Raw genomic sequence first — 12289 nt, 5'->3', positions numbered from 1 at the left:
GACTTGTGACAAACTGGCACTGGGAATCAACCGAAGTTAATAAACTAAATTACAATCCCATCGAGAGGGCCAGACTACATGGTAAATATTTGATCTGGCAGTTCAGCTTTCATTATACAAAAAGCCTGCTTGTATGTCAGCAGGTGCCACAGTGGTTAGTACTCTCCTTACACAATGGGTAGGAGGTTGTGGATTTGAGTTCCACACCAACGACCAACATCTAATTCAGAGATGCTACCTTTCAGATGAGATGTCCAACACGATATCCTACCACAGACTGACTTCACAGTTGGACGCAAAAGTCACCATAGCATTATTTAGCAGAAAGGACCAGGGACTTCTGCCTGGTATGCGATCAACGTTTAGCCATTAATCAGCAGTGGTAAACTTTAGTGAACAGTGATTATTATTAGATTAGTACATGAAGGTGTGTGCCAATTGGCTCCCATGTATTTTGCATGACCACAATGAATAGACTCTAATAAACCACTCTGCTGTCTGCAGTGAGCAGAGCAGCACAGGAACTGGCCCTTCGGCCCGCCAAGTCTGTGCTGACAATGAGGCCATGTCTAACTAACAGCATCTGCCTGCACATGGCAAGTAAATCCATGCTTGGTCATAGGTCTTTTAAACTTTGCTGCTGTGTCTGCTTCTACCTTCTCCCCGCAGTGTGTCTGGGCATCCACCACTGAAATGATCTTATGAACATGATAAGTACGAAGTAAATGCCGCTCATTCTGTATGTTACAAATATGGTCAACTGATTCCATAGAAAAGGGTTTTTGCCGATATTAGTGATCCAAAGACCATCAGTAACTTGTCAATGTGCTGGCTAATCTTTGTCATAGAGTCATAGAGTAATACAGTGTGGAAACAGGCCCTTCGGCCCAACTTGCCCACACTGGCCAACAATGTCCCAGCTACCCTAGTCCCACTTGCCTGCGCTTGGTTCATATCCCTCCAAACCTATCCCATCCATGTAACTGTCCAACTGTTTCTTATCTTATGGGATAGTCCCAGCCTCAACTACCTCCTCTGGCAGCTTGTTCCATACACCCACCACCCTCTGTGTTGAAATTTCACCCCTCGGATTCCTATTGAATCTTTTCCCCTTCACCTTGAACCTATGTCCTCTGGTCCTCGATTCCCCTACTCTGGGTAAAAGACTCTGTGCATCTTTGTACCGTATATTAAAAAAACATTGGCTTTCAAAATCACGATTTTCTTGCTTTGCTTCCTTTAACACGCGGAGAGCGCAAGTGATCACCAGCTGAAGGTCAACGCTTAGGGCAGAGAAGCAAAGGAAAATAAAAGAAGGAAGGAAGAAAGCAATTGAGGAAGGAAATTCAGTAATGAGAGTAACAGTGAAGAAATGAACTATAAGAAAGGCAACACCCCAACGGTATCAGCATTGTGAGTTTAAAGTTGCATGTGGTTCGTTACTGTTAACAATGACAGCTGAACCGTCAAACTGATTGATTGGAAAATACAGTGTGGAAACATCAACATTCACACAAGTTCCCTCTTTCACATCCACTCCCTGCACACAAGGGGCAATTTTACAGGGGCCAATTAACCTACAAACCCGCACGTCTTTGGGATGTGGGAGAAAACTGAAAATGCATGAGGTTACAGGGAGAACGTGCAAACTCCACACACCCAGCACTCGAGGTCAGGATTGATCCCGGATCTCTGACGGTGTGAGGCAGGGGCTCTACCAGCCGCCCTAACTTCATCCTAAGCTTTGAAAGTCTCCCTGTACGCCTCATTCTCTCCGTCTCCTCCTCTCCCCCCTTCCCCTTGTAATCACCTCTCCACGTCTCTGTATGCGGTTCAACGCTGAGAGTGAAGAGGGAGAGAATATTGGGCAAACTATCAAGAACCAGAGGACAAAAGAGTGAAGGCGACTGGCAGAAGAACCAGAAGCGATGCGAGGAAAATGCTTTATTTTCATAAAGACGGCGAATGGTAGGATCAGGAAGTCACTGCGAGAGTGTTGGCGAAGGCATTCAGTAAAGAGCTGGAAATGTGGTCACTGTTATAAGGTAGAAAGTGTGGAAGCCATCTGTCCCTGGACCATGGCTGCTTGTGGAAGCTAGCTATGCATAAATCAGCAGCAACATGCCTTGCACTGCAACCGTGGTCTTATCCCAAAGGTCTTCATTTGGGTTGCTGAAAGGCGCAACAGAAATGCAAGTGTTTTAATGCATGCTGCCGGGATACTGGTGACACAAACAGATGACTCACAGCCATCTGCCAGAGGCAGGCTCGAATCTAACCCGAGAACTGTAAAAACTCCCTTCTGTTCCCAGTGGAGCTCGTCCACATTTTGCAGGGACATTGTTCAAACCACGTTTCAGTCTCACAGATTATCCCCAGTGAGCGAGTTCATCAGAGCTGTCAGGTTTCACACTCCGAGCTGCCGACGCAGGCGTTTGCAGCCCCTGTCACAGACACATTTCAAATCTTCCTCGCACGCCCCTGTCATCAAGCCTGTGCAAACCACAGCCCCGTTGCTGACAGCCTCTTTATTTATCCTTCGTGTTCCGAGCTTTCATTCTTTCAGCAAGGATTTTTACGAAGCCACACAGGCGTACAAATGCCAGTGTGTCCCGGTCACTCCCTCTTCTCCCCTCTTCTCCCCTATCCCATCGGGCAAAAGGTATAGAAGTGTGAAAATGCACAGCTCCAGATTCAGGGGCAGTTTCTTCCCAGCTGTTATCAGGCAACTGAATTATCCTACCACAGCTAGAGAGCAGTCCTGAACTACTATCTACCTAATTGGAGACGCTCGGACTATCCTTCATCGGAACTTTACTGGCTTTATCGTGCACTAAACGATATTCACATTATTCCCTTTATCGTGAATCTGTACACTGTGAATGGCTTAAATGTAATCATGCATTGTCTTTCCGCTGACTGGTTAGCATGCAACAATAGCTGTTCAATGTACCTTGGTACACGTGACAATAAACTAAATGCTGACCCTGGGCATTTCAAGTAAACATCCCTAGTGGGTGTGTGTGTGTGTGGGGGGGGGGGGGGGGGGAAGAAGTGTCAATTGAATTCAGTTACATATGTCAGATTCTCTGACAGAACCAGCACTTATTACCCATCCTAATGGTCCTTAGGATCTGCCATATATGACCACTGCACTCCATGTCAAGTGAAGGTATCTTCACCATGGTCCAAAGACAAGGTGCTGGGGGAATGCAGTGGATCAGGCAGCAATTGTGGAGGGATTGTATAGGCAAGGTTTCAATTCAGGACCCTTCTTTAGTCAGATAAATGCTAAGTAAACATCACCCACCTATTCCCTCCACAGATGCTGCCTGGACCACTGAGTTACTCCAGTACTTTTTGTTTTGCTCAAGATTCCAGCATCTGTAGTTCGTTGTGTCTTCATAATGTTGATTGGTTGGAGGTCCTGGGATTTAGTCCCCGTGCAGACAGAGAGCCAGCGTTATATTTGCAGATGATGTAGGACTTGGAGCGGTACTGGTAGGTGGTGATGTTCCCTTGTGCCAGCTGCCTTTGTTCTCCCAGGCAGCAGAGGGCACAGTTTTGGGATGTGTTATCAATGAGCTGTACATTCTGTAAACAGTAACATTGAGCGATGTTGCACCAGTGGCAGAGCTAATACATGGGACAGTTGAAGATGGGGTTCACCTGATATTGAGGGTGACAAATTGAAGGGCATATATAATGTGTAGGAAGGAACTGGCTCACACCATAGACACAAAATACTGGAGTAACTCAGCAGGACAGGCAGCATCTTGGGAGAGAAAGAATGGGTGACATTTCGGGTTGAGACTCTTCCTCAGACTGAGAGTCAGGGGAGACGGAGACGAGAGATATGGAAGGGTAAGGTGTGAAAATGTCAACAAAATTGACTTCTGTGAAAACAGAACATGTTTGTTATCCATGGGCGACCTGTGTTTGATTTAACAGACAGTGATCACTCGACCCCTGCCATCACAGAGGAGAGGGTGTTGAAAGAGCAGCTCGAGCTGCAAGGCTGCTCTTCATTGAGTCTGAAGAAGGGTCTTGACCCGAAACGTCACCAATTCCTTCTCTCCAGAGTTGCTGCCTGTCCCAGCTGAGTTACTCCAGCATTTTGTGTCCACCTTGCCCCTGACAAACCTAGATGCACAGCTGGAAGGGCAACGCTAGTATTCTCAGCTGCGTACCTTATCTGCCTCTGATCCAGTCTCCAACTGCTTGGTGCAGATTTGCCCGACTCGTGCCAGCAGCTCCTGAGGGTGGATGAAGACACGCGAACTCAGGAGGAAGGTGAAGATGTAAGTCCGCTGTGTAGTAGAGAGGGGAACAGATAAACTTTCATTCACTCCTTGGCCCTAAACCTACAGTCACACAAGTCAAAACTTCACAAGCAGGATTATAACAGACATTGTAAATAATGTGGATAAAATACCAACATTAAAATAGAGTCATATAGCATGGATAAAGATTGTTCAGCCCATCATGTCCATGCCAACCACCAACCACCAACCACCTAACTACACTCATCTCAATTTTATCTTTTCCACACTCCCATCAAATCTCCCAGATTCAAACACTTCGGACAAACTAATCTACCATCAGACATCTCTTTGGGAAATGGGATGAAATCGGAGCATCAGGAGCAAACACGTGCAAACTCCACACAGACAGCACCCAAGGTCAGGCTTGTACATGGGTCACAGAAACTGTGTTTAAAGGCTCCTCAAACTGAAACATTAACTTGGTTTCTCTTCCCGGTGATGCTGCCTGACCCGCTAAAGGTTTCCAGCATTTCCTGTTTTTATTTCAGATTTTCAGCGTCTGCAGAGTTCTGATTTTAGTGTCCCCCAGAGAAAAGGGCTTTACTGGGGAAGGTCATCCATTTCTCATCCATAATGTTACCCATGTTCAACTCAAACCCTGATGGGAAGATTCATTGCTAACAAGGCCAACAGCAAAAACAAAGTCCTCATCTAACAGAACCTCCTCCTGGTGAAAGAGTGAGGAAAATGTTCGGTACAGAATACTCACATCAGGATAGTAATCCACCGTGGGTACCAAGCGCTCTATCAGTACCTCGAGGGATCCCGACACCAGACTGCCGTCCTGGTATACTGGATCTCCGCACTTCTCCTGCATGTCTGGCTGCACATGACTGCTACAACTGGTGCCAAGCATGCTTGGGAAGATTGGCGTTTGGGGCATAGTTTCCTGGAACAACAAAAGAGAACACGTTAGCAACTCAGACCTGCCACACCTCCCGTTTCATCGCGAAATTCCTTCCTTTCTGAAGCATCTCTCATGACCTTGGGGAAGTCCCAAAGGGTTGAACGGTGGTAGACGTTGAAGTGAAGAAGAGAGGCCAGGCAGCCAATTTGTACACAGCCAGCTCCAGCCAGATAATAACCAAGTATGTTCTGTATTGTATAGTAGGTGAGTGGCAGACAATCTGTATACACCAAGCTCTCATTGATAATGGCCACCATATACTTTGCCACTGTCTCCTGGCTGGGACATTAATGACCTGTGTTTTTCCACCACCATCAATATCTCTCGTTCTTCACTAACAGACACCTAGTGGGGTGCAGATGTTATTAGTCCTTTCCCACTTAGGTCATCCCACCAGCTGAGTCTCATTGCCTCCATTCCTTCCTTCACTCTCTACCAACTCTTGTTTGCTGATCAAGCCTTTAGCACTTGCTGTTTAGTTTTTAGTTTAGTTTAGAGATACAGCCCACCGAGTCCACGCCGACCAGCGATCCTCGCACATTAATACTATCCGTTCTTACACAGCTGGGCAGCGAAGGCAAGGCCACCAGTGGTGAACCGATTGCAAGCAGGGATGATAAAGAGACGTAAAACATATGGGTGCCAAGATCCGCAACAGAAAGAGATTGTGGAGGGAGAGAGGGGTGAAGGCATGGAAAAATGTCACAGCCAGGACGGGAATTTTTTTAAGGAGATGTAAGCACTGGTTCACTTGGAACCCAGGGACAGGTAGAGCACTAAGGCAGTGGGAAAGGGGGTTTAGATGCAGGGGGGGAGTTCTGAATGACTCGCTTACAGATTGGATAACTTATCTGAGTAGGAAAGATCAAAGTATAGAGGACATACCTACATGTTCCCAGGGTGAAAATGTCACAGACTCGGGGGCGTAGCTTTAAGGTGCAAGAGGTAAAATAGAAAGGAGATGTTCGGGGCAAGTTTTTATTCACAGGGTGCGGTGGGTGCCTGGAACGCGCTGCCAGGGATAGTGGACGCAGATACAATAGGGGAATTTAAGAGTATTTTAGATAGGCATATTACGCAGGGAATGGATCACGTACAGGAAAAGGAGATTAGATTAACCTGGCATCATGTTCGGCACGGACATTGTGGGCCGAAGGGCATGTTCCTCTGTTGTACCGACTTGTACATTTAGACAGTAGGTAACTCGCGGGGAACCTCTTCGTATTGATAAAACAGAAAAAGTACAATCTTGTAAAGAAAACAGGCCAGGAACAACATCCAAAGCATTAGATCCAGTCAGGCAAGCCAACCATTCCCAGCATTTCTTTTTGTTTTCATATTCCCTGCAGTTTGGGGTTGTGTTTTATTTTTCTCAAAGCCAAGCAGGTTATCTGGCTGTTTGTCACACTGCTGTTGTGGGATCTTGTTCTGTAAATGGGTCATTATTTCCCCGCATCACAGCTGAGGCCGGGCTTGAGAAAAGATTTGGAAAAGCGCAGGGATGTGGCAAAATTCCTAAGGGACTGTTCTTTGCACAGAAAATACGCAGAGTAGCAGAGCAACCCTGTCTGGATAAAGGAGGACAAGTCCTGTTCGGATAACAAATGCTTCCCAAGCCACTCCCAGGTCCCTGTTTATCAGCCGGGATTAACCCCTGCATTGTGTGCTCTGCGCGACGAGATGCAAGCCCCACTACCAAAACACAGCAGTGGTCAGGACCAACACACAGGGCAGGTTAAAGAAAACAAACTCAGATACAGAGGCAGGAACCCTGACCTCATTAATGCTGCTTCCTGATCCGTGGTCCAGTGCTGAGAAAAAAAGTTTTTAAATGTCCCTGTGAAATCTTAAAGGCACAGGCTAACCCAGTTAACAATGAGATTTGAAAACCTTCCCAAACAAAGCTTGCTGCGCGAATGGGGCTCCCCCTTGTGGACAAGGAAGCTTCATTTCCTCGCCAAAGTCCAAGTACCTTAGGGAGATGTGAACCATTGTGGAGGGAGCAGAATCCCTCCTCATTTTGGGACTGTTTATGTCCTTACAATGGAAAGATGTTGGACGGCAATGAGTAAAGGGTGAGATGAACTGGACAGCACATTCAGAGCACTAGAACACAGTGGCACAGCTGGTAGAGTTGCTGCCTCACAGTGACAGAGTCATGGGTTCGATCCTGACCTCGGGTGCTACTGGGTGTGGAGTTTGCACATTCTCCCTGTAACTTATTCCGGATGCTCCGGTTTCCTCCCAGATCCCAAAGGTTCCTGTTGTCTTTAGATTAATGGATCTCTGTAAATTGCCCCTAATGTGTACGGGAGTGGATAAGAAAGTGGGAAAGCATAGAACTGATGATCGATGGTCGGTCTGGGCTGGGTCGGCAGAAGGGCCTGTTTCTATGCTGTATCTTGCAATCCACCAACAGAGAACCTCCGCAGGATAAGAGTGGTCTTCAGTCCAGTTCTCAGGTAGGAGACAAGGTGTTAAGGACTGTGCCATGGGTGACGTCTCACGCACGACTAGACCCGAAAATAGTTCAGGTAAGTTGACGGACAATGACTGAAATTTGAAACTTCTTTCCCTCTCTGTGCCAATGTTTCCACCAAGGTTATTCTTTGCTACCATCGGAATTTAATGTTTGGACTGTCTGGATGTTTCAGGGCTCAACAAGAACCTACCACCCAAATTCCAAAGCACATTGAGTATGCACTGAACACAGAAGCCTGGAAACAAAACTGTGCAATGTTATTGTACAAACATGTTTATGAGAACACCGTTTTATCCGACTTTCCCTCTGCATTGTGACTGTGGAAAGTTTGTTGTTCCATCATGGCTGTGTCTAAATCATCAGACAACAGAACTGCAGGAGAACTTTCACCAAATTGACAGCAACAGTTTCAGAAGCCAAACTCACGAACAGAAACGCTCTCACCCATCTTTCCGTACAACACAGAACAAGGCCATTTGGCCCATCAGGCCTAGGCCAGTCTCAAAGCAATTCTGTCCTTCCCATTCCCCCCACTAAGTTCCCCATGACCTATCCTCTCCCACCCCCTTCAACTGCCTCTGATTCTCCTATCAGCCACTTACAACTGGGGGCTAATTTACAGTGGCCAATTAACCTGTGAGATGTCAAAGGAAGCCAGAGGGCTCATTTGATCACAGGGAGAATGTGCAAACTTCACACAAACAGTGCGGGAAATCAGGATTGAACCTGAGTCACTAGAGAACTCTCTATGTTGACTCTGTGTTGCCCAGAAAATGTTTGCCATTCATTAAAATGCTCACACTATTCTAAAAATAATCGGTACACAATGATATCAAATGATTTGTTTGTTGGGGAAAATAAAGTCAAGTCCATTTGACTAGTGGTGCTGCCTTACAGTGCCAGAGACCCGGGTTCGATCCTGACTACGGGTGCTGTCTGTATGGAGTTTGTACGTTCTCCCTGTGACCACGTGGGTTTTCTGCAGGTACTCTGGTTTTCTCCCACACTCCAAAGATGTACAGGTTTGTAGGTTAATTTGCTATGGTAAATTTGTAAATCACCCCTAGTGTGTGTGGGATAGTGCTGGTGTACGGGGAACGCTGGTCAGTGCGGACATAGTGGGCCGAAGGGCCTGTTTCCGCGATGTATCCCTAAACTAAACGAACCTAAAAAACTAAGACTGAAGTCAGAGCGGTCAGTGAAGAGGGACAAGGAGGGCCTAAACTGCTCGTCAGTTGACAGTCACAATGGCCAACCTCAGGATGCTGTTGGACTCCAAGTCTTGCTGTGAACGCAGGGAGCAAACCAAAAGGAAAATAGCTGGATCATTCCTGAAGCAACTATTGACCAATACAGGAAGAGACAGTGCCTCATTCACATTCCAGCAAGTTGCTCACAGCTCGTCAAACATCTCGTGAATGCACCGAGTTAAAAATATACAACTATCTCACTTCATCTTGGCCAAGTTGGGAGACGGCTGTAGGGAACGACATGTACGTGCTTGGAGTGTAGGCAGCCTGTTCCACAGGCGATGGAACTGCAATGCACCTGATGCTCTGTAACCCTTTGCAGCTTGTCGACACATCAACTTGTCTACACAGGAATATGGGGTGGGAAGGTGTGTAGAGAGGGGTTTTGGAGGTGTGAGGACTGAGTGCCAGTGTTGGCATGCTTTGGGTTCATCTCGCCTGTCGATTCAAAATCCATGCACAGAATCTGGATAGCCACCCCTGCACCAGTACTGATGGGTAACTCCATTGTTGAACCAGAGCTCGGATCACACCTTACCCCTCCATATCTCTAGTCTCCTTCTCCCCTGACTCAAGAGAGCTTTCAAGATAGAGCTAGATTGAGCTCTTAAAAATAGCGGAGTCAGGGGATATGGGGAGAAGGCAGGAACGGGGTACTGATTGGGGATGATCACCCATGATCACATTGAATGGCGAAATGGCCTACTCCTGCACCTATTGTCTATTGTCTATTGACTGTCTGAAGAAAGGTCTCGACCCGATACGTTCACCCATTCCTTCTCTCAAAGAGATGCTGCCTGAGTCACTCCAGCATTTTGTGTCTATCTCGGACCTGATCTGATGTTTTCCCTCCATCAGACCAATGGGATCTAAGTTCCAAGTGACGGGTGATCTGTGAAGTGATTGTTACACTATAAGGGTACTGACACGCAACACAACTTTGCTGACAACTCACACAGTCTGCCCGTGGCGACACTACTCTCTGTGGGATCTTGCTGTGTACAATCCAGGAGCCACTTTCTTCACGTTACAACGATGGCTACACTCCCCTCACTTGGGCGGAAGGTTCTTCAGGTCAAAACCAGGCTGTGATTAGCACAATTAAAACAAATATATTTTGCCCCTACATCAGATGAACTCCAAGTGTGATCTGCGTTCTTAGCTTGGTCCTAAAATTATATAAAGATGCAGGTGGGTGATCTGTGAAGCAGTCAGCTGATGGTCTGTCCGTAAACAGTTACTGGTGCTCACATCAGGCACCAGTTCAAGTACAGCTGTAACTTGGCAAAGCAATGCAAGTTACCCGATCAGTACTGAGAGGAACTGGGGCTTGTGTGTACATACACAAGACGTCAGCACCGAGTTAGATATAGGGCAAGAATCAACAGTCATACCCTTTGAGAGGCCTGTGTAGGCGCTGTTGTTAGGCACTGTTGTTATGTAGCAGATTAAGTGATGTATAGCAGGATTCACAGACCTTCACTACAGTAAAGAGCCAGTTACTTTGTTTTAGTTTCCAGAACTAAGTACTACCAGCAACATCAGACTAGGCTGCCCCACTCTTCTTCAGATTCTGCCACTGGATCTTCTACCCCCGCCTCAGTTTAATGTCCCAGTGGGAAGATGACACCTCTGACAGTGCAGTGCTCCCTCGGCACTGTAACGGATGATTAGTTTGGATCAGGTATCTTTACGCTGATATATTTTTTCACTGAGTTTCACAGACTCTCCCCGACACATACGTAGAGAGACAGACGGGACTGTACGGGAGAGGAAGGCGGGAAAAGACCCATCCCCATCCACCCAGTGTTTATTCAGGAGTTAGCAGCGAGGAGGCACAAAATACACAGCCTCCCTTCCACCAGTGAACAACACACACACACCCACACACAGAGTTTCACGCTTGGAGCTTTGCATATCAGGAGGTCTAAGGTAATGCACCTGTTTTTGCAACCTGCCCAAGTTCACGCTTTGTGTTAAAACCACGTCTCTTGACCAGGGGTGAGACCGATACACCCCTCCCTGCCTGTACAAATACACTGACTATACAGATCTACGGGGTGGGGAATGTTTACTGTACATATACTGGAGCTGGTACAAAGGACACACAGAGACCAAAGGAGGGATTAGCCCACGGAGACATACTGTAGAGACACAGGCATTAATGCTGTGGAAAAGACGGGTTAGAACCTGTTTATCAGAACTTTGAACACTTCAACTAAAGAAAATCTGATAGAACCCTTACACTGATATTCGAACATCAAATCATGAAATAAAAGCGAGAACTTACCCTCATCTTCTGCAATGACAGGTCTGTGTCCTTTCGCTGCGTGGCTCAGTTCGATACTGAACAAACCGGGCTCTGGGAGCCACAGATCAAGTGAATCGAACTTCCCCAAATGAAAGTCCCCGCTGGGTTTACCCGGCCCGTCTCTCTCTCTGTGTGTCTCTCTGGGTGCACCGACTGTGTGTGTGTGTGTGTGTGTGTGTGAGAGTGATGGGCTTAGACTTTGTAAATAAGCCTTTAGCCCGCCCCACTCTTATTTCCCCCTCTCTACTGCCTCCTTTGCAAAGTAACCGATCCAACAGGTTTGAGGGTGGTACTTCACTGTGAAAGATCATGTTCTATAGCACCTCCCACAGAGTAGGCAGCAAGCTGCACTGAACACCCACGTTAGGGACGGTCTCAAAATTCCCCCGATTATAAAAAGCGTCGGAAAATCCCTGACTCATTCTAATACTTCCCCTTTTTGAAGCTTCACTTACCAACCCAGGACATTTCCCGGAACAATAACACGTGCCATCAAACCCCTGGCTTTTGCTTCCCTCCCTAATTCTATTGGCCGCTCTTTTCTCCTTTAAAACGTGTATTGGACCACATCATAGACACAACAAGCTGGAGTAACTCCAGTAACAAGCTGGAGTAACTCAGCGGGTCAGGCAGCATCTCTAGAGAAAAGGAATAGGTGGCGTTTCGGGTCGAGACTCTTCTTCAGGTTACCCTTCTCTCCAGAGATGCTGCCTGACCCGCTGAGTTACTCCAGCTTTTTGTGTCTATCTTTGGTTTAAAACAATGCTGGTGCAGTTCCTTCCTACAAGGATTGGACCCTTTCTCTTTGGCCAAACTTTTGGCCATCTTTTCTGGTGCATCTTTGGCTTAGTATTTTAATGTGTTATTACATTGCCAATTGCCATTTTGCTCCGTTAAAGGTTTTATTTAATTCTTTATTTCGAACAAAATAAAATAATAAAATGCAAGTGTGAAACAGCATACAAAAAACAAAAACAAAAAAAACAAGAATATTTATAAAGGGTCATAAACAAT

The 12289-nt window shown here is 46.6% G+C and overlaps 1 protein-coding gene across 2 annotated transcripts in view; it reads right to left on the bottom strand.

The window, feature by feature from the left end:
• rasgef1a (RasGEF domain family member 1A) overlaps nt 1-12289 on the bottom strand; it is a 64878-nt gene that overhangs the window by 19504 nt on the left and 33085 nt on the right. The window contains exons 1-3 of one of the 2 annotated variants that reach the window (XM_033012986.1): nt 11255-11552; nt 5035-5214; nt 4191-4310 (exon numbers count right to left, since the gene is read on the bottom strand). In XM_033012986.1, the coding sequence (XP_032868877.1) occupies nt 4191-4310; nt 5035-5214; nt 11255-11260 (306 nt within the window). In that variant the 5' untranslated portion in view covers nt 11261-11552. Of the gene's footprint in view, nt 1-4190; nt 4311-5034; nt 5215-11254; nt 11553-12289 lie in introns of those variants that run through there. The other variant, XM_033012987.1, reaches the window with a different exon arrangement.

The sequence above is a fragment of the Amblyraja radiata genome, chromosome 37, assembly GCF_010909765.2.
Source record: "Amblyraja radiata isolate CabotCenter1 chromosome 37, sAmbRad1.1.pri, whole genome shotgun sequence".
NCBI lineage: Eukaryota > Metazoa > Chordata > Chondrichthyes > Rajiformes > Rajidae > Amblyraja > Amblyraja radiata.
Note: the sequence above shows the minus strand (reverse complement) of the source record. Positions and strands in the feature narration are given on the sequence as shown.